The 25137-nt window shown below is 39.2% G+C and overlaps 1 protein-coding gene across 1 annotated transcript in view; it reads left to right on the top strand.

Moving 5' to 3' along the window:
- Positions 1 to 4651: 4651 nt before the first annotated feature.
- The window catches only part of LOC104385966 (chromosome unknown open reading frame, human C15orf27), a 59981-nt gene continuing 39495 nt past the window's right edge, over positions 4652 to 25137 (top strand). The window contains exons 1-4 of the mRNA XM_009994498.1: positions 4652 to 4665; positions 6836 to 7024; positions 18223 to 18377; positions 23505 to 23578. Of these exons, the coding sequence (XP_009992800.1) occupies positions 4652 to 4665; positions 6836 to 7024; positions 18223 to 18377; positions 23505 to 23578 (432 nt within the window). The remainder of the gene's footprint in view (positions 4666 to 6835; positions 7025 to 18222; positions 18378 to 23504; positions 23579 to 25137) is intronic.

The raw sequence follows: 25137 nt of genomic DNA, 5'->3' as shown, positions 1-25137 counted from the left end.
TTTGGCCTGCTTAAACTTTTCTCTAGAAAGTGTGAGCTACTTTTTAAAATAACGAGTCAGTCTTTAGTTATATGATTACATGCTCTCTTTTCTGCAGTGTTCTGCTTAATTTCAGCACACAGGATGATCCCACAAGGGGATAGAATTATGGCTGCATGAGCAAGTTCAAATCTGCCATTTCCTAATTTCTGAATGCCTGATATTTTTTTTTCCAATCTAAATACCTTTCCTGTGATGAAGGGTTTTTTCCTTCTTTTATTGCTATGTACTTGAAAACTGTAGATCACGCAATAAAAAAGATGCAAAATTCCATGTCTCTTCTTCCTTGAAATAAAAAACTCTTATCAACTGTACCTCTATCCTTTTCTTCATACTGCATAGGAATGTTAAAGACATTAATGGAATTGGGAATTTGCAGTGTTAAAATAATATGTATTAAATGTGTTTGACTTGTTAAGGAAGTGAATTTGCTGTTTGTTTTCTGCATGGTATCTCTGCATTCATAGTCTTTTGACAAACTCAATTGTTTTTTAAAACAAAGTATTCCTTATCCCCCTCTATAGAGCCATATAAACAAATACTTTGTCAAACTCTTGTCTTAAATAAAAGTGGGGTAAGGGAGGGTCAGTCTAATAAAAAGAAATTTAATTTTTTTTTATCACAATGAACCTGTTCACCCATTAGGGGGAAAAAAGAAAAAGCACTTTTGTTCAACCAGAAGCAAAGCAAGAAAGTGTTTGACCTCTCCTGCAGGAGATTTTCAGGGTGTCCCCTTCAGAAGTTCAAGTTGCTGAATTTCTGAAGGAAACAGTTTTGACATACATGACCAATAAAACTTTATAAATGTACATGTGTAGAGATGGTTAAAACTTCCACAGAAAGGTTGAAATAAAAACAGTTGTTAGAATTGTCATGTTGTGATCCTGGGGAGACCAGTTGCAGTTCTTGGGGAAATGAGTGACCACATTATGATCATGGTGATCCTTAGGGTGACATCAGTAGTGTTAAGCATGAAAGAAATATGGCTAGTCTAATTCACAAGGGCTAAATACAGCAACCCCTAAATCACACTTCCCCTTCCCCTTGGAAAGCTTGTGGGGTGATGTCTGCATAGGTGTTTCCCTTCTAGTTCAAATTATTCTGTCTTTCCCTTTCTGTTCTGAATAGCTCTGTGATCTCCTTAGGATTGTCCAGTAGGAACCTTAATAGCCCTCATTTGCATTTGAACTTTAGATGGTATAAGAATTTTAATTTTTAGAGTGAAATAAGAACGTAACTTTTTTTGCACAAAGGAAAAAGAGTTCCATTTCCTGATGTGTACTGGATGCAGAATAAAAAGCTCCAACCTGGCACAGAAAGAGGAAAAACTCACACAGGAGCCATTTTCATTTCACCCCTTTAAGCATTTTCAGGTTGGGTGCTCATTCCAGTTGAGTATTGCCAATGGTAAAGGCTCAACACATCATCTCTGATATGAGTATTTTTGATCTTAAGTATCTCTCCCCTGTGCTGTTTGTTTCTGTGGCTATGCCCACAGTGCACTGCCCTTCCCTCTCAGTTCTGCTGATGTAACTGTTTTTGGAGCTGTACTGTGACCGTATCAAGAAAACAATCCCCCCTTTTTTTTTTTTTCCTTTTTAAAAAAATGTGCAGGAAAAGGAAAATGTTGTTGTTGATTGAAATGCCCGATCAGTTCCCTGGTCACAGTAATGGCATGTGTGCAGGTGCATGGCTATGGTATGGGCAGAGGAAGGAACATAAGCTGGGCAAGAATACCTACAAACCTGCATCCAGCCAACAGCAGTTTCTTCAAAGTTTGTCCTATTGCATTTACTGTGAATGCAAACTGAGGCTGTCCAGGTGTCTGAGCTGCTGTTGGAGGGGTGTGTGGGAGAGCTTCAGTTAGAAGAACATGTCAGAATTTGGTTTGGTAGCTACTCGGCTACATATAGTGTCTCTATTTTGTACAGGAGCTTACAGCTTCATGATAATTCTCAGAATATACGCAAATACAACAGACAGTGCCTGAACCTTTTGGTCTTGACTTCAGCTCAGCTAAACAGAGTGTGAGTTAGTAGAGACTTTGGTGCAAAAGGCTTAAATTAAACCATCTTTCTACTCCCTTCCTCTAGTTGGGCCTGTTGATGCTAAAAGTCATGGTTTTCATGTACAAGTGGAGTAAAGATTTATTTCTTTTTAAGGTTGCTCTTTGGGTTTTGTGGCTTGGTTGCTGATGTTTTTTCTTTTAGCTTAGAGACTATGTGCAAATAGCAAAAACTCTCATAAGTGCTACTCTTCAATACATGCTTTCCAAAGTGTTTTAGGCTTTGTGTTGTTTGGGCTGGGCTTTATCTCCTTATTAGCAAGCTGCAGCTGAGGTGTGGTGACTGACAATAGGTGGTTGATCTAAACATTAACAAATTAACTCGGGCAGGATGTGATCTGGGCAAGGGCAGCGTCATGAACCTTTGCACAATTACAGCGCATGACCCCACTTCTCAACTTGTGTGATTCTGAGCATAACCCGTGAACTGTGCAGCAGTTGCCTACCAGTGCCTCTGTAAAGGTGGGGGTGAAGGAAGGGGTAAAGCTTTCAGGTACATGGACACATATAATACATGTGCAAATAAAAGAGGAAAACTGAAGGGCTTGTAAGGCAAGTGCAGCGCTTGTAAGCTCTTTGAAGGTCTTGCCTCAGAAAGAGCTCAGTGAACTGAGTGAAACTTCCTTCCACCTCTTACAGATGGGTGAAGCTGAGTCAGCTTTGCTGAGGTTTGAACTGTGATCCTGCACATTTTAAGCTTCAAAGCTTGCACTAGAAACTTTTTTGGATAATTCTTTGTAGTATCTCCTTTTTAAAACTAATTCTGTTTAAGTAGGGAAACTGCTCCTTTAACAGCCATCTCACCTTGAAAACACACCACAGAACAAATTGCTGAACTCTCACTAAATGGGCATTGCTCTTACTTACATGGCAACTCAGCATGTCCTGTGTACTGTCTGGTCTCAAAAAAACCCAGCCCTGGAGCTGTTAACTGATCCCCTTCAATGAGGCAGTGAGACATGAGGCTTTTTTGTCTACTGAGCACTGAGTGGGATCAGTGTGGAAAGGGCTGCATGGAAAATTTACACTCTGAGGTGGTGGATGGAATTCCCAAGGGTTGCTCTCTGTTCCTGTATGTTGATGGGGAGGAGAGCCATGTAATTGCTTTTTGCCTATGCTGTATCCTGTAGGAATGCAAGTAAGAGATAAGTGCAGAAGAATGAAATCTCCCTGTTGTTCCTTGTTGCCTTTAAACACCATTCAGTTGGACAGAAATTTTCACTGGAAGTTGTTAGTGCTCCCATTAAGGTTTCTTTTTTTAGGGAAGTTTTGAACATAACAGAAAGATGAGGTAGAGTAGATGGAAAGAATAAGTTTCTGCAAAATATCAGTGCATGTTAAGATATTTCTGTTACTTTCATAAAGCCTAGAAGGAAGCAGAAATCATAGTAGTCCCTTTAGGATATAGATATCCACAGCCTATTGCATCTATTTGGAAGGTTTCAGTTGTGCCTCCCTCTTACTGTTCATATTAACTGCTTGTCTTTTTAATTCATTAAATCAGCTAATACATTAGTCATCTGCACCAGAAATTACTCACTGTTTGCCACTTTTTCTGTCAGGAAGGCTTCATGGAGTCCTTTGGAGACTTGACTCTCTCTGTCTCCTTTCAGGTGTCTCTCCACGTTACTCGTCTGACCTTCGCAAGCGCCTTATGTCATGGTAATGATCTCTTCAGCTACGAGTTGGACTCTGCTCTCTGGGGAGCCACCAGAGCTATCAGAAGAACTTGCTGCCCAGCCACGACTTGCTCCTTTGGTCCTGGTGGTGAGCAAACTTTGTCTGTAGAGCTGCAAGCTCCAGTAAGAGGGAGCAGGTGTCATTGGTGTTGCCAACGGTCAGATCTGGTTGAGTTGTTAGAACAAAAATTTGTATGAATGTGAACATTCTTCCAGCTTTAAAAAAAAACAACCAGGAGACTGAGTCTGTATTCTGGAGAGGTAAATATTTCATGTTTATGTTCTGTGTGTTGCTGGCCCTGCTGTTATGACTTGAGTTCCCTCAAAATGTTAAGATTAAAAATAGTAATTTTAAAAACTCTAGCTATATTTTTTTGTCATTGTTTTGTTTTCTAAACCCCCTTTGGGATGGAGGTTGTGAATATTATCTCTGTATTGTCTCTCAAATAAAAAGTGAGTTGCTTACTGTGTTAAGAAATTCCCATATCCACATCTGTCATCAGAGGCCAGTTTCCATCAGTTTTATTCCCATTTCTTAAATAGACTATATCCCCATTTACCTTTTATTCTCCAGGCCTCCAAATGCAGGTTTAGCAGGATTCTGAGTTTCCTCAGTCTCAAGAGAGGTGCAGACTACCTCATGCCTTTACCATTTGAAAAAGAATCATGGGGGAAATTAAATCATTAGACAAACATGCAATGTGACAGCAAACATCACTGGAGACTTTTGGAGTTCTTTTGGCTGTGTTTTAGATAACTGTGTTTTGGTTCTCACAGAGACCTAATCTTGGGAGGCTAGAACTTTGTGCAGAGCAGCTGGAATTAGTTAAAAGCTGGAACCACTGCTGATTCGGTTGCATCCTTCAACATGACCAATCCTCAGTAAGTACCATGTAAGGATAGTTATAGCTTATTTTAAATAGAAGGGAACAGGTTCCTACTTGTAGGAGGATGGTGTGGCATCAGGAGGGTTCTATCAGTTTTATTGGAAGGAAAAGTTGATATGTTGAGAAGGAGTAGTAGGATTTGGTGAGTTGTCTGACGAGCGTGACTGAGCAGAAAAAATGTGAGTGCTGTGTGTCTGGTGTGTAACTAACAGGTGGTAGTTGAAAGCTAGTATGTCGTACTATTTTCCAATCCACTTGCCTTTTTTCTGCCACCAAACCTGTCCCAAAGCTGTTTGCCAGCAGTAATCTGTTAGTTTGTTTTTCTTTTCAGTCAAATCAGACAATGTCTGTCTAAGAATACAGAAGGTAAATACTGTTGGGAGAGGGAAATCTGCACCAACCCATTTCCTTTTTCCTTTATAATACACCCAAACTGAATCGTTGTATGCTCTTTCACCCCAAACTGAGCTAGCTTGGACTTGTCAAGGTAACTGTCCAGAGGATCACACCAAGGATGAAAATCAAAGAAAGAAAATTCTTGCTAAAATTAGCTCCTTCCTCTGCACTTCTGATTTCAGACTGTTTACAGAGGAATACTGTTCTATTGGAAATGAAAGAATCTCATTCCTTTCCATTATGAGTTAGACAAAGAATAAAATAAAACAAACCTTTAAGTTGTTTTAATAGTGCTTCCTCTTACCTCTACGTTCTGCCATAGTATGACATAGCTGCAACCTTTCCCTGCCAGATACTTGAGATATAACAGCACTTTTTCTGATTTTTAAAATTACTTTCTCATGTAGTACTGACAGCACTTAGCTCCTTTCAATTTAGGAATCGTGTTTTCCATCCAAAGGGTAGGTCTGATGGTGAGGCTCTGACCAATAATCTTTGTCTCTTTCAAACAGAATTCTAGTTTCTTCAGCCACATACTTAGACTTACAAGATATATGAGTTAAGAACTCTTCTAAATTATTCATTTTTTTCCTAACCTGATCTGTTATTCAGGTTGCTTGAATAGCTGGAAGATTTTAATAAGTTCCTTTAAAACAGAATCACCAATGCAACTTTCACAGTTAAATAACAGGGGAGAGTTGGGTGCTACACACTTTTCAGCTATATCCCTAAGGAAAAAGAGTATCTTCATGCCTGCTATTGAAAATCTCTGAGCCTGAGCTTTCTTCAGGTGTTCACTAGCTCCCCTGGATGAAAGCTGGAGAATTTTATGCTTGAACCTGCTCTGAATCAAATGCAGCAAGTGGCTTGCACTGAATCAATCCCTGCTGCAGCTTGACATGCAGGCATTCTCCTACAATGAAGTCATCCTTTTGCTTGTACTAGGTAATATGCTGACTGACAAAGCTTGAGTTTCTAAATAAAGGGTACCTTGTTATAAATGTGGAAGACATGCATAGTTAGACCCTGGTTTTACCTGCCCGGAGTTCACATTAATGTTAGTGGGGTGGAAGGCGAATATGTGTTTACATTTAGAAGCTGTATGTGAGGATAGTTCAGATAATCTGCATAGAGGAGTCTGTAATTCTTCTGAGTCCTTGTTTTCCTTTCAGAATTATTTGAACTGACTTGTAACAGTGGTATTTTCGAACTGAATGAAACAAAGTCACCATTCATCAAAACTATTTGAATATTGATCCACAATGAAAGAGAGGTCAAACTATATCCATGAACAGTTAATTTTTATATAAAGATTAATAAGCTTAGCTATTTGTTCCTCACTGATCTAACTTGGAAAGCAGTGACTTTATAGTTGGCATAGTTATACGCCTTCTTTCTCTTTTGCACAAGTATTTTGCTTTTGGGTTCATGCATTGTTTCCATATTTGTTTGTTTGTAACACATCTATTTATATTTAGTGATTCTGAAGCAGATTCCACAGAGTGAAATGATGTTCTCCATTGTCTGTCAGGTTTATGTTGATTTCAGTGAGTTCTGTGAAAGGCAAGTCTGGAGAGATTTGGTCTGTCCCCTCACTGAGGTTACCCCTCTCAAGGACCTTGCAGAGGCGTTTTAAGTTGCTGTCTTTTTAGGATTCAGTGGAATTCTGGTCTCTAACTTGTTTTTACTTGCTTATTTATTAATATTTGGTTTATATACATGTATGTGTGTAGAGAGAGAGTTTTTTATTTTGCTCATTATGTTTTCAGGCATACAATAGAAGGTGGTGTTTCAGAAGTTGAGATAATTTCACAGCAAGTAGAAGAAGAGACCAAAAGCATTGCTCCTGTACCGCTTGTTAATTTTGCTTATCGAGATCTACCTTTAGCTACACTTGATGTGTCTGTGGCTGGGTCTCAGCTTTTGTCGAATTTGGACGAGGAGTACCAAAGGGAAGGGTAAGTACAAACAACAGAATTTTGGTTTATAGTTTTAGGTTATAGGAATTGCATAGCCTGTAAAAAAAGAAAACCTTGAGCTGGAGGAGTACAGCTAGTTGTCCTCAAACTCTTTTTAAAACCATTGTCTAGGGATGGAAGTGACTTTTTGTAATATTACTAATCTTTGCTGGTTTGGGGCTGTTTATAATTTTAAGTGATCCGTAGCTGCTATTTGGCAATAGTCTGGAAGCCTTCTCTCAGGGAGAACTAGACCAAGCATCTAGCCCATCAGAGTGACCTGGTGAAAGCTCTTTGTGGAAGGCGTTTCAGGAGGGTTTCAGGGTAATAGAGGATTGTCTAATGTGATTCTTGTGCATAGTTGTAAATCTTCTGGCTTGAGGACTAATGACTCAGTATTGGTGATTCCTGAATAGATTGTGTACTTTCCACAGAATAGTTTCAATTCTGTAGTTTGCTTATGTGAGAACATAATCTTTGATAATGTAAATGTGTAGTACTCCTGTTATCACAGAAGAGCTGTTTCAGTTTTATTGGAATAAAAGACCATAACATTTTCCTAAACATAATCCAGTGTCAGATTATATACCATTGCTGTCCTACAGGACATTAGAAGTCATACTTCTGCCTGGTTCAGGCTTCAAGTGGCTGTAGGTAGACTGCTATACTCTATTTTTTATGAAAGATTCGGGTCAACTGGAGAGAATCCAGAGGGAAGGCAGTGAGAATGATTAGAGGCTCAGAGAACCTGCCATGGAGTACTGATTAAAATAACTGTTTCACATAGAGAGCAGGCTTTCAGGGGAGCTTATGAGAGACTTCAGTGAGGAAGAGACCAGTCTGTTATTGAGCTCTGTGGTGTTTAGGACAAGAAGTAAAAAGCTTGAATTGCAGCAAAGTGGAGAATAATGTGAGGGTAGCAAAGCGCTGGGGCAGACTATTGGTGTATGGGGAGGAAGGGCAAAGAGTTCCAATTACTAGATGTCTTTAAGAAGACATATTTGTCAGGAATGATAACACTGTAGTTTAACATCCCTTGGGACAGATTAGGTGAGCACTTGGACATGGTCCCTGATGCTGCGACTACTGTTCCACTTTGTGTTGCACTAAATGTGTGTATACTCCACTGTCAATAAGATCCATCTAAAATCTCAGTAAGTCATATAGGGCTCTCATTGATTAAGACATTATAAACCTGTATATAAGCCTTTATTTATTAACAGCGGAACATGTTTTAACCTGTACTCGGGGATAAGCAGGGACCTGCTTGATCTCTGTTCAGCAGATACTCAGTACGGTAGTCAGGAAGCAGTATGAGAGGAAGGCTCTTGCCTTTAATTTCTTTCCAAATTGGACTTCATGAGACATCTCCAGAAAGTTGTTACTGCAAACAAGGGGAAATACATTTCAAGTAGGTTATATAAGGATGGTACAACTGTAACATAAAATACCCTGTATAGCAAAAGAGGCACTTGAAAATTAATTTGAGTATGCAGGTGTAACCCTCAGGCTGTTTTGGTGCTGAGTAAATACCAGTTTAGTTCAAATGCGCATTTTTATATATTTTTTTGATCTGAAACTCAATTCTTAACTGTGCCAAAGTGCACAGGTCTATCACTGTAACATCTGAGCAGCTGTTATGGTTTGAGGGGGCCCTGGCTAATTTTGTGATATCAGTGTGAGGGCCTAGAGAGAAGATGTTAAGGACCCTGGGGGATCCCAGGAGCAGAACAGAGAGGGGTCAGGTTTCCCTCCCATTTCCTACCATACACCTTAAAAGCCAGGAGGGCAGGGAAGTCCACCTCTTCCTGCTCCCTTCTTCCTTACTACTTTGCTTCCCTCAGAGGTCTTGGAGAGAGGATCCCACTTTGTTACCAGCTCACTGCATGCTCTACACGATCCAAATCTATTGGGTGCTGGGGAGAGCCCATGAACCCTTTTCTCAAGTCTGCTCTGCCATGAGGGATTTTTGGATACTTGTATCAGCGACTGTGGAAATAAATTTTGTATATGTTAGTATATTTTTCATTATTATCACTCATGTTACTATGCCTTCCCTGTTCTAGTTTTAACTTCCTACCTTTAAATCTCTTCCTTATTCCCCTTTTATCTTGAGGGCAGAGGAGAGTAACAGAGACCAGTTCTGTTCTCTGGGTTTTTGTTCACCATGACCACTAAACCAAGACAACAACTTTGCAGTCTTAAGCAGAGCTGAGCTCAAGAAGCCCAGCAACAGAAGTAAAATACTATCCCTGTACCACCTCCTGGCTTGGCTGGGAATATGTCTGGTTTTATGAGTGTGGTGTAATTCCTTTCTCATGGTCTTGTTTGATGTGATTGGCTTCTGCCTGAGTAAGAAGAGTGTAAGGTGGGTCAGATCAGTTTGGTACAGGAAACAGCAGCTACGTCTCCCTCGTGTGAAGAGAGTGATGTGTGAAGGGCAGCACAGGAGGTGGCAGAAAATGTCTTAAGTCCTTGTAGTTTCTGTCAGCATCTGTATTTGTAACTGTGAAGCTCTGTTACCCCAGTGCTTCAATACAGGTTGCGGGTGGAGATACCAGAAGATACGCCAGAGCACTAAAAGGTTACGTAGGACTCAGCCTCCACTCCATGGCTGTCTGCCTTTGTCACAGATTCCAGGTGTTACCTTCTCTATGCTTTTCCCTGAGAAGTTCTTCAAAGGTGCCAACCTGTATGATCTGCCTGTATTCTGTATGGCTCTGTTCTGGATCTGTAGCTGATCTAGGCAAGCTGTAATTGTTTGAACTGCAAGGCTCTGCAGCAGGAAGGTACATCCCTATGCTTGGAAAATGCTAGTTTGTTGTGACAAGCTGCATCTGTCTGTGACCTGGTGGTTTTCAACATTATTGTCCACAATCCCTAGTTTCTAATGTGAGTTTTCACACTTGATCACTAGTAGTTCTCCATCTCCATGTACAGAGCAACAAGAGAGACATCAGACTAGAGATGAATAAGTGGGCAATAAAGGAGACTTCTGAGTTAATTTAACCCCAAGGCTTTCCTTAACCATTTCTTCTTTAAGGCCAGAAGGTGTCCAGGATCCAAGCACAAGTGCAAATTTAACCTGGTAGCTAACTAGGAGAGCTTTTTATTTTGTCTAAGAGAATGTTTCTCTCAAGAAACCCAGTATTAATAGGCAACCAGGAACAGGTGGGTCATAGCTCAACCCTCTCCATGTGCCTGGAAACTCTCAGATGGCATCAGACTATCTACCACTCCCACGAGAAATGAAAAAGAAGGAAAAGTAAAAAAGAAAGGAACATCACTGCCTTTGTCAGACAGGCCATATGTGAACTGACATTTCCATGGCTTTAAAGATACTGGAATAAAAATATTTTGTGCAGTTTGATGGGTCCTTGCTCTAGCATATCAACTGCTCATGGCAGTGAGTTCCCATCTGTCAGTGTTGTTGAAGGAATTTTGTGGACAGTTTGAGCTGTTTTTGTCAGAAATTTAGTTTACAATGCTGATCCCTGTGCTAAGCAACAAAGACAGGACTGCTGATTAGACAGTGCATTAAACCTGTCCCTGAAGTAAACCTGTAGGTAGTGAGTGGGTAATCAGGCAAGAAAAACCCTTCTACTCTCCCAAAAACCCTCAAAAAACCCCACAAAATCTGTTGTTTTCTAATGTGTGTTGAGCAAATATCCTTTTCCCTCTGTAGACTCCTCAAACAGGGAAGGTATAAATACTTACATGGTGGAAGTTGGTAAAGTTGGATGGAATCTGCATTGGGAATATTCTCACTCATTATAAAACATGGGAGGGCTGGCATTGCCTTCTTTGCTCTGAAGAGGAGTGAGGTGCCTGTGATATCTACATGTGGGACAGGAGGGATTTTGGCCTCTGGTTTCCTTCCTAGCTGCAGTGAGGCTGATGTGCCTGCTGGCCTTAGTCTTCAGAAAATGGACATTTTGTGATAAATACCAACAATATGTAACTAAAACGTCTTGACTGTAGCAATCTCTATTTGTAAAGGTGTATCTCTTCCACCCTGTGTAGCACTTTGAAGAAATAGTAGCTTGGTTCTCAGAACCAGTATGTTCATTACTTATTAGCCCCTCTGACCTGCCCTGCAGTTAACCTGTTAGAATCACCCTCAGATTTCACTGCTGGGCACTGAACTCCAATGCTGCAGAAATGAGTGAGCCATAAGCTTGAGATGTGAGAAATAAACTCACTCAAAAAACGTGCCTTGGATGGCAAGGTGAACATGTGGTGTACACTTCTAACATACATGTAACTGGTTAGGTGATACTCTTACACAAGAAGCAGCAGCAAAATTGCCAGTTTTCTGTGTGTCTGTGAATCTGTTGAAGAGGCTGTGTTGAACTTGGTTTCCATAAAAAGAATATGTAAACCTTTCTTTGAGGAGACTAATCACCCAGAAAGCTAGAGAGATTAAAAAATGCTAACATTAGGTCTAAGTACCACTGTTAATTTCATTTTTTGCAATCAATTATTCTTTTTTTCAGAAAATTCCTTTCTCCTATTTTTTTTATCAATGACCAATAAATAGTTGGAAAATTGACAACATGTAGAAGGTGGTACATCTGTGCTAAAAACAAGCAGAGGTAGAGAAACTTCTCCTTCCTGCATGTTTCTTCAGTTCTGATTAGGAGGTCTCATATAAAAGAATTTACAGGCAGTTGCACAACAGGCTGTATTTTTGTGTGGGAGAATATACAGTTAGGCAGTGAGCCTGTCTCTCAGTAAAGCACCACATTTAATGCAGGTGGGAAGCAAAGGGAGAGAGATACACCAACTTTAAATAATTTACTTTAGATTGCAGCTAATGAATTCTTATATGTTAAATTTGAAAAATGAAGGTGCTTCCAAATACTGTGTTTTTACATCAATAGCTGTAAAGGTTGGGAGTTCATACACTTAATGGGACTCTCTTGACATTAGCTGTAATCGTTTATGGTCATCTGATCATTGCCTTAGATTTATTAGGTCACAGCGAGACAGTGCATTAAACAGTAGGAATATCTGAAAAAGAAAGGATGGGATAGAGAGAGAGAAAAAAAGGAAGATAAAACTGAACAGAGGACAGATTCAGAGGTTAATCCAGGAAAGAGTCATGAGCTTTTCATTTTACACTGGTTGCAGGCTTTCACTCATGAACGTATTCACCTATCATAGGAGGAAAGGAGGTTTGTTCCTTCAGTCTCTCTTCTGTAGTTCCACCAAATTGATGCCATTATTTCTGGTTTTCATAATTAATCTTGCAGTTTTTATTTTTATCTCTTTGATTTACCGTGTTTTCTACAAAGCTTAAAGGTGCTTCAGGTAAAAGAACTTGAATGAACCAACTTCTCACATTTTTCTTGTTTTCTGCTTTTCTTGTCTTTGTCTGGCAACATAGCTAAAAACCAGTCCTTTTTCTGAGAAGTTCTGTGCCCCTCATGCAGATCCTGGAGCAGATGATGTTGATACGTGGTGAATAATGAGGTCCAAGCTCGAGATAAATGTGCAAAGGTTTTGGAGGGCAGAACTATTTCATGTAGTGAGCAAGCTCCTTGTATTTACAAAAGTGATTTAAAATTTATTTTTAGCTGACAGCCACAGTTGAGTCCAGAAAGATGGTGCAAAATCTGAACAGAAAAATACAGTGAATGAGACTGTAGTGCTGATTTGTTCTTTGTGCAGTATTCTGTCACTGCTACTCTCTGTGCTGTGGTCCAAAAATAAGACCTGCACTGCAGCAGAAAATGAGCATTCAGCACAACAGAACCTGTGAGGTGACCTGCTCTTTACTAGAGAATACATGAAACTTCGAGCTATGTTGCAGGGATGTTTAGTGGTTTAGAAACTAATTTTTCTCTACAGATCCTTTTTACTGTTAATTTTTGTAAATATTGTTTTACAGAACAGCTCATTACAGTGTTTATCCTAGTACTTAAATCTTTTGAGTGTGTCCCTCTCATGTCTTTTATCAGTAACACCTATTGGTAGAGGAAGCATTATTATAAGTAAAAGAATTAATTACATTTCTGCTTCAGTGATTTTCAGGCTTTAATGGTTTGTAAATTTTTCTGTATTTTTCCAACAGAACTTGCCTTTCCTAGGTACTTTTTGTGGGCAGATGTGCGTAGTAGGTGTAGCCCACAGACCACTGTTTGCAAAGCACTTCTGTTGGACAGTGGAAATCACATGGGTCTAATTTGTCTGGCTTAATACTCCAATTAATTGTCTAAGCTGGAGAAGATATGGCTTGGTGCATAAATTGAAAGATGGATAAGCAATATGTTGTGGTTTAATAATATATCAAATAATTACAAATGGTGTGATATTGAATCACAAACTGCTTTGGGTTGAAAAGGACCTTAAAGATCATCTAGTTCCAACCCCCCTGCATGGGCAGGGACACCTCCCACTAGACCAGGTTGCTCCAAGCCCCATCCAACCTGCCCTTGAACACTTCCAGGGATGGGACTTCCATAACTTCCCTGGGCAACCTGTGCCAGTGTGTCACCACCCTCATAGTGAAGAATTCCCTCCTAATGTCTAACCTATATCTCCCCTTTTCCAGTTTTGATCTATTACTCCTTGTCCTATTACTCCTTCTCTTGTCCAAAGTTCCTCCCTAGCTTTCCTGGAGCCCCTTCAGGCACTGGAAGGTGCTCTAAGGTCTCCCTGGAGCCTTCTCTTCTCTAGGCTGAACACCCCAACTCTCAGCCTGTCTCCAAAGCAGAGCTGCTCCAGCCTCTGACCATCTACATGGCCTCCTCTGGACTCGCTTCACCAAATCCATGTTCTATATACAACCATAAAGAAAGCATAAATTATCCTAGAAAGCATAAAGTACTTCAGATAGAGCTGGGAAGCATTTGTGGTTAAATCTACTCCAAAATATTATGTACCACTCTAATTTTCTATATTCATATGCAGAAGGGACCACTAGGACAGTGATAGAAAGCATCAGCTTTACAAAAGCATGGGGTTTGATTAAATTAAATGAGAGGATGCTATTGCTGTGTATCAGTGCATCATGGACAAAATGCCAGCAAAGGAAAAGAGCTAATCAAGCTAAAGAACAGTATTGGCACAGGAGCAGTTATGTGTAAACTGGTCATGTGTGAGTTTAGGCAGAAAACTGGGGAAATCTTTCTTGCTTGCCGTTTGAGCAACAGTTTTGCATCAGTCCTTCAAGAAATGTAATGAGGTTAGAAATAGTAAAACTTTTAGGGGAAAAAGAGGATGAGTGTGCTCTCAATAATTGAGCTCCTATAGTTAAACTAAGCTTCTAGAAGTCCAGGAAAGGGGTGCAGAGCTCTAGCTGTTCCTTGGAGAAGCTCTAGGCCTCCAGCTGCTCCCGGTAGCCTGCTGTGATGCTCTTCTGTCTGTTCTGTCTCAGCCAGATTTTGTGTTGTTACTGAGCCTCTCAGTGTTCCTGTCACTTCCTGACCATGGCCTTTCTGCTTCTTCAGATAGTGATTTGGATTGCATCCATCCTTCTGTTTTCTGATCATAGCCATCTTGTGAGATGCAAACACTTGCTGTTTAGCCAGGAAAAACAAACAAAAAAAGGCAGGGTAAGGTATAATGCAGGTTTTGGAGTATTTGTTTGCAAAACCAGAAAATAGAAACAGTGACAGCTGTTAACAGCTTGAACAAATTTTTTGTAGTGGTTCCTTACCAAATAAATATGTTAAACCTTTCCCAGTTTTGCCTTATGTTCTTTTTTCCAATCTGTTTATTAACAAAACTAGCAGTAATGATGACAGATTGGTTTTCCACAAGGCCATGTGTGAAATTATCTTTAAAAAGAGTTCCCCTGGTAAAATTCCACTAAATATATTTTAATGTCTCATAATGAAAATTCACAGCCCTGTTTCACCATCAACCAAGAAATTCCCATGCTAGAACATTTACTTACTTCATCCAGGCATTGTAAGAAAGGTAAATAATATTCCTGTGGTAGGGATGGAGTAACTGGGGTACCTAATGAGCCTCTTTGAAGTCTTGCAGCAAAGTTGTCCTAAGTCATACTTAATTTGTGTCCATGTAGTGCATGGCATCCACAGACAATACAGGTCGGGACACTAAAGGAAGTTGTACTTGTTCTCTGAACAAAATATGGAGGGTTTTTTTTGTTTGGTTGGTTTTTTTTTTTGTCTGGAGTGAGGGAAAAACGTGTTTTACTTTATTATGTTTAGTGTGTAATCACTTCATAAATTTATGAGCTGTGTAAGTTAACTTTTATTTTGTAGCTGAGTTTCTGATCTAAGCTTTAAACTTAGCATAGCTTTGCAGTACTGCAAGGGAAGTGGCCAGGATTTGGAAGGTAAGTTTAAACCTACACTAATTCTGGTAGGTATTTGTTTTTCTTAAATACCAGATTCCTTACCTTTTCAATGGATGAGCCTTTACCCATCAGCAGGGAGAGATACCGCTCTGCTGTGACAGGTTGCAGGGTTGAAGGAGATGAGGAGATTTGTGTATGACGAGTCAGTGTGGTTAGCATGTCAACAGGTTTATCTAAAATATATTTCTAGTTGGGTTATAGATCCTTCTATTATTTATGTCCATCCTTTACAAGAGGTGAGAAATAAAAAAACGTCAAAAACCAAGACAACCAAAGGCAAGATCAGGACTCTACTGTGCAGGGATGTATGAGGGAATGAACTAGCTAAGCACTGCCCTGGAAAGAAACCATCCAGAGCTCCTTTTAGAGCACAATGTTTGTTAATGTCAGTGGATTAATGTCAGAGGACTTGGAGGAGGTCTGGGAAGAGGTCTGCTAGGCAGTGATTTGAAGATGCTGATGACTGTTCACAGGACAAGTGTTGAACAAAGGTACCTTAGTGTAATAAATCGAGATATGAAATTGGAGATGTTTTTTCAGTGCTTACATTTCAAACGATTTTGTGTCTTTGAAATCAGTTTATGTATTTTGTGAGTGATATACCAGTGTAAACATGATCTGCACTTGACCTCTGAAGTTGATTGCTTTTCCGATCATAAACTTAGAGTTCCATTCAGAAGCTTCTTGAAGTCAGTGGAATATTAGTACTTCACAGACATAATGATTCCACATTCTTTAGCGTTCTGAAAGTAATGATTAGCTTGAGTAATTATTTTCGTGGCTATCTGTAATGTGTGCTGAGAATCACAATTAATTTATTCTTACTGGTACATTTGGCGTATTTGAAAATCTCAACTAGGTAGAGCTTCTAAAGGGAGGTCCTTAGGCCCTCTACTGATCGTTCTGGGAATAGGAAAGAGGAAAAACTGCCCTGAAATATTAAAACGCTGGCAAAATGGGTGTTTCTGGAAGAGGGAAGATAAGTTTCTAAGAAAAGAACAGAACTAAAACCTGTTCTGTTTAAACAGGGTCATTCCCCAACATTATTTTTAGAAAGGTCTAAAAAAACCACAACAAACCCAAAATAACAGTTGCAGTAAAGTCAAGTTACTCTGTTTTGAGATGATGTAAGATAAAATTCGTTAAAAGATCAACTTGGCAAAAATGGCCCTATCCCAATGCCTTTTTTCCTTATGTTTTAAAAATACTTATTTAAAATTCAGTGCATCTTGTATTCAGGCTGGAACCATAAAAAAGTTAAACTAAGGGCAAGTTCCTGATTGTAACACTTGTCAAATCTTCGTTGAAGTTTTAAGAGCCAGCTGAGGATGCCTTTTACGGTCAGGTAATCAGGCAATCTGAGTACAAGTATTTAGTTGATATGCTTAATTCTGAGGAGCTGCTTGAAAGTGTCAAGTCTCTGAGCACTGCTTAACATTACTTTCTCCCTCATTTTTGAGTGTGGGTATGTCATGGAGTTTTGTGATGTTTTTCCAAGTACTTGATTATAACAGGAATTACTGAGTGTAGAGCTGATTATTTGGAATTTATCAGTATCTTCATACCTTCTTGTATACCATTGATTTCTGGGTATTGCTATGTTGGTTCGGACAGTGTGGGGTTGGTGCACCACCCTTCTGTATGCCTGCAGCTTCTTCAACCCTGGTTAATACATCATGTCAGCTCTTTATTAGTTAATGTGTATTTACAGCAGTTTGAAAACATGGATTGTCGGGCAAGCAACAGAACTTTCAGAGGTGGACCAGGACAGGAACATTACAAATCAGTATGATGAGAAATTATATAATACTGTATCAAAGTGAAACTGTGGGGGAGTTTTAGGAGAACAGACTTACCAGGATGGGCTTTATATTTTTCAAGTCCGTGCTGCTATTATTCCTTTTACAAACTTAAAAAAAAAAAATAATAAAAAAAATTAACCACCCACTTCCAAGTGTGTATCAACATTAGCACAATTCTAGTACATTTACTGATTCATCAGTTTCATTCCAGAATTCCAGTCCTCATAGCCTCCTCGCAGCTTCCTTCATCCTGCCTAAACCTTCTTTTTCTTGCAAAACAAGGTGACCTCATCTAAGCTAGGTTTGGGAGCAGTCACTGATGCTGCCCCTAAAACTGTTCTACCCCAAGCTCTGGGAAAGTCTTTTTTTGGCCTGATCCAGAAACAGATGGGTGAGGGTCAGACAAATAGACAAGCTAGACAGCCTTGGCTGATTGCTTTGCACTTTGCCAGGCTGCATATGTTTGCTTGTACAGGTGTAGCTGTGGAGTCACTGAATTTACTCCAGTGCTTTCCAGATCCCTGTTGCTCTTTTCTGTGATATCATGAACTGATGGTTGCAAGCTAAATTTGGCAGCTCTTGTTTGATTTGTCTCATACTAGAATAGGGATAAAGGTGCACGACCATGAAATTCGATAGCAGAGCAATTCTTAAACATCATTAGCTTCTACCCTAGTAGCAGAGTCCTGCTGTGTCTTGGTACAGTGACATGCAGCATGTATTACAAAATATAAACACAGGAAAAATAATGACAGGAAGAAAGAAGAAAAATATGTATGATGACTAGGGTTGTGTTACTCAGTGCATTGGGAAGCACTTGAACACCAATATGCACCAGGGGGTTGGAGAGACACACAAGATCCCCAGAGTGAAGATTTTGTGAAGTGTTTTTCTTGGTAAAGAAACCAATGAAAGTGAGTTTTGCACATTATTGCTGAGTGTATCCATAACAGCAGAACTTGTCATTTTGAGTTGAATGCTCTTTAGCTCTCTTCCTTTTTCACTTCTTATTTTCTTTTCTTTTTTTTCTTTTCTTGTTTTTCCTCTTAATTTTATTTCCTTAGATCTAACTGGCTAAAACCATGCTGTGGGAGACGAGCAGCTGTGTGGCAGGTATTTTTGCTCAGTGCAAGTCTCAACAGTTTCCTGGTAGCCTGTGTAGTATTGGTGGTGATTCTTCTGACTCTGGAACTCCTAATAGATATAAAGCTTCTCCAGTGTGAGTAGGAGGATTCTTTTGTTTTGTTTTTTACTTTTGGTCAAATAAAAGCTTAACTTTGTGGGAAGTTTTGAAGGGGGGAGGATGGTGGAGTTGTTTTTTTTTCCTACCATTTAAATTATTTCTAGTCTAGGTAAGAAATGTGATTTTGTGGAACCCTGGTATAGTGAAGTCAGTCTCTTCCATAGTTTGCTGACCAAATTTCGTATAGGAAAAATTTTCAAAGGATAAAAGCAAAGTCTACATGCAGAGATCTGCACATATATTCATTAGTATTTGGAAAGGTCTGCCCTTTACAACCATACTCTGTATACACAGAAGAAAGGTAATTGTGCATCATTAGTCTTTTGGTACTTTTCACAGAAGTGAGGAGCTTACTGGGGTACTTGGTGCTATCACTTAGTATTAATTCAATTCTACTGAAGTGGATGGGAATTTAAATTATGACTTTCTAACTTGTAATGCACTGAACTAGTACAGTTTTTCATTCTACTTTGCTTCTATGTTGGGACTCAAATAATAACTGAAATGGAGTTTTGCTTTATCTGAATTCACTCTACGCAGGTTCCACAGTGGAAATTTTAATGCTGTAATTTTGTTTCCCAACTCATCTTTTTTCCCTACTTCTTCTTTCCTCCCTTCCCTTTTTTTTTTCCTTTTGTGATACAAAGCTGATGTGAACACAAATCCCAGCTACATTTTTCCCTATGCTAAATGTTGAAGAGCAGCATCTAGCATCTCCACAAAGTCTGGGTTATGTTGAAATGGTAATGATGGGATTCAGGCAATCCCATAAATGCAAGAATATGTCGCATGAGAGAGTCATGGCCTGGTATCTTCTATGGCTACTTCATACTGAGCGAGCAAACTTTTTATTCAGTTGAAGTAATTTTATTTTTGCGTTTTATCAATTGATATTAGTGGGGTTAGTTTTCACTGTAAAGATTTAGGTATTTCAATGGTATTAAGGTTACATTAGGGGACTTTATTAAAAATCACAGATCCCTTATAAAGATAAATGACTAAGCTGTCTTTCTATGATGTTACCCACCAGTGGGCACTGTCTGTCCATACTGCACACACTGTTCTGAACGTGGCCACACCATTACATTTGGTATTTTCTGTAGTCTCTGGTGAGTTACCATTTTGGATGAGGAATGCCAGAATTTGGACAAGTTTGCTACTTTCAAAAAAAGACAGGAATGCAATGTTCAAGTCCTTAAAAACTGAATGAGGAAGGAGCTTTCAACACTGTAGAGGTGCCACATATTTCTGTTTATGTAGAGAATTATCACTTCCTGTAGAGACAAAAGAGTTTAAAAATAGTTTCTATTGATTTCTGTTAGAGTTTTTATACAGTTTTGGACACTTCCAGAGAAGTGCTTTCTTAGCATTTGTTTTCTGAAGATTCTTCTAAAGAAGCCTTTAATTTAGAGATCATTCCTCCTTTCTATGTCTAGTGCATGTGATACCCTTAAAAGCTCTGCAGCTTACACCTTGTGCATGGCTTCTGGGTGTTTTGTTGAGCAAGGTGGTTTCACAGTTCAGAGGCTGCCCCTGCCTGTAGGGATTTTCTCAGCACATGAGAAAGGATTCATTGCACTTTGTGTTGCTATTTTGCATTTTAATTAATGTATCAACCCATCAGGCTTCTTGCCTTTGAGTGTCTTTTATATTGTTTTAAGTCAGGTAAAGTCTCTTGGTGGGGCTCATGTAAGTACTGCAGTTGCATTGTGAGAAGAATGTGTTTCACTTACCTTAATGTTACAAAAAGCTATTAGGCCATGCTTTTCAAAAATGTAATTACAGTTTTAAATGATTCCCTATTCTATATGAAATCAACCAATGCAATAGGATGTGTTGCAGCCCGTTGCTGCCTACTTTGTGCATAATAGCAACTACTAATCCACATTGTAGACTGTAATTACTTAGGAAGCTTCCTTAAAAAAAAACACAAAAGAAAACAAAGACCAACAACAGGTGTTTTCTTTGGCTGTGACATTTTGAGAGCATGATTTTCCTCTCTTACTTTTTATGCTGCTTTTGGCTGCACTGTACACTTTTCCTGTACATGAAACTATTAGTGTCAGTGATGGAGACCACATCTGCAAATGTGTAGGTCACACACATGGAAAGGACAAGGACCTTTTACAGGATTTTAACATAAAGAATATTCATACCAGAATTGGAAACCCCAGAAAGCAGGGGACATGTAATAGGTCTTTTATTTTAGGTCTCTGTCCTGTAATCAGCTATTTTAATCCTATCTTCCAAACTGTTCTTACACATTAACAGAATAACATCTCAGTACTCTGTGATGTTTTGCAAATGCAGAAATAGACGCATATTAAGCCTCTCCATTTCAAAAAAGAGGATAATGGCAGGTTCTGACCCTCACTCCTCATAAATAGAGACCGTTCTGTTCCTCCCTTGTCTTTAGTAGTTTGTGGGGAAATCTTTGTTATGTCTTCCTTCTGCAGTCAGCTACACCAGGTGTGTTGGTAAAAGATATCAGGCCTTCCTGAGAGCTGTGAAGCTGAAAAGCTCCACTCCTGTCCATTTGGTTGCTGGATCAGGACCCTGTCTCAAGCTCTGCAGAGCTGTGCAAAGAGTATGCACGTTGCAGTGCAGCACTTCTGCAGGAAAATGGGTGGCCCAAACCAGCACTTCTGCTGCTGTCTGCTCCTTGCAGAAGCAGTAGAATTTGTGTCTTCTGGGGAATCCTCATTGAGAACAACATCCACTGAAAGCAAACACTGGTACTACAAGCTGCTATAATGGCCAGAATGTGTTCTTCATCCCTCTCCTGCTAGATACACATTTTTAGGAGATGTGAAAGGGACAGGTTAGCTGCATACTGAGCCAGCTTCATGAGTAAAAAGCATCCTGGAATAGCACTCAAACTGAATCCCAGTGATGTATCTGAGTCACCACAGAGCAGGGATGAGTACCCCTTGGAGAAGACCCTTCTCCTGTTTCACTGCATTTTTGAAAGGGAGTGTTTTGGAAGAGGCAAATACCTATATTCAGTGTACAGGCTAGCGATTCAGCGCTGGTACAAAAGCTTGCTTGGAAGTCTTTTTCAAATTTACTGTTTTCTAATTGCACGCTGTCTGGCAGCATGTCCAGCACTCTGCTACAGCATCAGAAATTGATTTTCTCTCCAAATTCGTGGCTGCTATATCTTTCTTGTCCACTAAGGGGCGACTGTAGACTTGTGTGTCAGCCGACACCTATTTGAAAAATAGGTTTCCATTTCTTGTTCTTTATGCCACCCTACAAAGACAGTGTCTTGGGAAAGTTAAATATATTTTGCCTAGTTGTTTTGCTTTTAAGTAGCTCCTCTGCTGCGCCACAGCAAAACCTCTCTCATCAAGCCTCAGATGAACCTCATTTGAGAGTTCCGGTGGCAGTCCATACTAATAGCTTGCTTAGTATTTTCATTTTTTCTACATCTCCTCACATTTTAATGAGTTTTAATTTTAAAATAAGATTCTTTATTTAGTGCATGTTGTATGTGTTCTTGGGACTGAGTTCATTCTGCCACAGTCTAGTGACTCTTGACACATAGTCAGTAAACTTTGGTGTTACATGGTAATTCTTTGAAACTGCAAGACTTCATTGACTGTTGTAATCTGTTTGCTGTGGGTATGGTAGACTCACAAATACTCTGAAGTAAAGGTAATTTTTTCTCTGCAATTCCTTATTCCAAACTTGAGAGCATGTGACCTTCAGAGTAGGAGTTGCAAGCCCCTTTCAGCTTTCTGCTTGGTTTTGTCAGCAGTGAAGGGAACTTGGATCACAGAATTTCAGTTGAAGGAATTCTCCAGTTAAGGAATCCTCCAAATTTGAAGATATTAATTTAAGCCCATAAAGACAACACATATCATAGTTGAAACAAATGAAAGTCTGATATAATGCCAGGGAGTATCTGTGCAAGGCTTTACTGCTCTGTAAAATCACATTTTAATGAATCAAGATAAATTTTCCTGACTCTTCCTGCCAGTCAGTTCCTGAAAGGACTTTTGTTCAAAGTCATTCTACTTTGAAAGTGGAGTAACTACCTCAGAATTTGCATACATGAGGAGTACCTGAATGGCAAGCTAGTGTATAGAATCCAGGGTTTCATAAATTACCATTTTAACTTATCCTTTACAGACTTCTTTTCATGGAGAAGTTTGAAATGAAGTGAAAGTAAGTTATTTTAGTGGTCACTGTCCTTCTGAAGAGGAGTGCTTACAAATGAAATTGTGTTTTAACCAGTTGCTCACACTGGAATTTAATTTCATTTACTGTAACTTTCCTGAGTGTTCTTAGAGAAACTTGCTTAAAGACAAAACTGTCCATATGACAACCATGTTTCCTGAAAGTCTGTACAGAAATAGTCACATTATGTTTGTTGTGCAGATAAGAACTGCTGATACTTCACAAACCCCTGCAAATTAATATATTAAGATTTGATCTTACTAACAATTACATTGGTTCTTTCTCTTGCCTCTCGCTCTATGGTTTTCCTAGAGTCAATCTTGACTCTGAGAGGAATGGGATCCTGAGCCAGTCATGGCTGTTCATGGCACATCTGGAGAGCTGTTCAACAGTCTGTTTACCTGGGGTATTTATTTAGATGATAAACATGTCTTTTGAAGCCTAATTTAAACAGTAGTAGTTAAGCACCCATTCCAGACAATTCTGGATTGTCTGAACTGAATTGTCAAAGACTGGATATGAGAAATGATGTAGGGATGGTAGAGCATTCTGTTTCCTTACAGAATTCTTACTCAGGATTTTCAGGCATGCAGGATTTAGTCACACATCTCATACTACAGCAGTGCATGGAGTGAGAGCATGGAGCATCAAAGACCTACAACACGTCTGTCATTGCTTCCCAGCAGTCTGATCTCTAAAAGCTCCAGGGCAAAGCTGCTGTGGCTGCTCACATGCTGGCATGAGTTAGGGTGAGCAGTTAATAGGGCTGGGCTTCCATGTCCCATTACATCCCATCACCTTCCTGTACATCCATGACACAATTTAAGGCAGTAAGGTTCACCTATATGTGTTCTAGTTATATTAAACCTAAGTTGCATTCTGCTGCTATAATGATGCTTCATTGTATTGTGTTAATTGCAGTTTCAAGTGCTTCACAGTTTGCAGGAGTAATTCACTGGATCAGCCTAGTCATCCTGTCTGTTTTCTTTTCAGAGGTATGTATAATCAAAGAGTTTCAGCACATGCAGAACTGCAAAGTATTTTTATGCTGTCACTGACTTTAACAGTAATTTGAGTGAATAAATGTACCTCAGTGTACTTTAGGGGAAAAAAAAAAAAGACACAAAAATTAACAGTTGACACTTCTACTCAGCAAACTAAAAAAAATCTGGTTTAGTTTATCACTGTTTGTCTGTTGCCTAGATTTGGCAAGGAAACATGGATGATAGTTTCTTACAAATTATAATTAGAAAACTACAAAAAGTAATAATCCCCTCTGAATTACTACAGGACAGAACAGGACTAGTTTCATCCATTTGTTCTCACAGAAATCGTATTGGTGTCACGGGGTATAAGGTATAGGAATAAAATATACTCTTCAGGAATAAAGATCCACAGAGTTGGGGTTTTTTTTTACGAAATTATCTGTTTTGAGAATGGAATTATCTCCTCTCACAGTTTGTATAGGTAGTTTAGATGTTCTAGGTTGCTGCAAATAGAGAAGAAAAGAATGAAACAAATGGTGAATTTCTTTGCGAAAATTTATATGAGTTTGTATTGCAAAAGGCTGTGGTCATATGTAACAAATGAGCAAACTGGGGTAATCATTTTAGTTTTCAACTTTATGCCAAAAAGAAGTCATTGGTATTGAGATATTTAGGCTACTCCTGAAACATCCCAAAATATTTTAAAAGCTATGTTTCCAGGTTATATTTTACTTGTCACAGAAATATGTTTTATGTTAAGTTGAAAGAGAGCTTGGACTTAAATATTTTGAAATATTTTTTCTAGTTATATTGGAGAAAAAGTAGTCATTCAAACATATGTTAAAGCCTTCACTCTGCTCTACATTTGCAAAGTTACAAAAAAACCCAACCAACTAAATAAATAACTAGGGAGCTACGATATCTGCAAATGGTTTAGTAGGTCACATGTGTTAAATTAATACTCACCATATTATACCACTGCTTACTTCCAATCAAACACATTTATTTACATATGTCACTTGGTATTTCTTCCTTTGTATTTTTACTCAAATCAAGAATTTTCTAGCTGGTGTTTCCTTGCTAACAGGAAGGGGCCTTGGGACTGCTTTGCTCCTAGCCTTCTGATGCTGCAATTAACACAGATGGATACGATGACTTTCCCCATCCTTTGATGGTGATCCTGGGTTGTAGAATACATGTAAACTGACAGAAAAAATCTCTAAGCAGTTAAAAATTTTTTCCAGAGTCTTTCCTTTCTGGATTGCACATCCTAATTCTTGGACACTCGGGTTTGCTAGATGGAGAATATTCTCTGTAAAGAAAAACTTTCTCTGCTACCCCCAGAACCTTTCTTCAGTGGGAATTAGCATCCTGGAGCTCACTGTAATTCTAAGTTTCCCAACAAGATCAGCTCCACTGCCAGCAGCATGACTGCACATGCATGCCCACCTGATCTTCATCACTTTCAAGTGCGTGTTTCACAAGAAACTTCTCCTGTGAACCTCAGTTTTCTTCTGCTGGGTTGTAGTCTCAAGTTCTGTTGTCATTCACTTGGGCAACAAACCGCT

Source organism: Chaetura pelagica, unplaced genomic scaffold (assembly GCF_000747805.2).
Source record: "Chaetura pelagica isolate M959 unplaced genomic scaffold, ChaPel_1.0 scaffold222, whole genome shotgun sequence".
NCBI classification, from domain to species: Eukaryota; Metazoa; Chordata; class Aves; order Apodiformes; family Apodidae; genus Chaetura; species Chaetura pelagica.
This window is presented reverse-complemented; position numbering and strand designations above follow the sequence as displayed.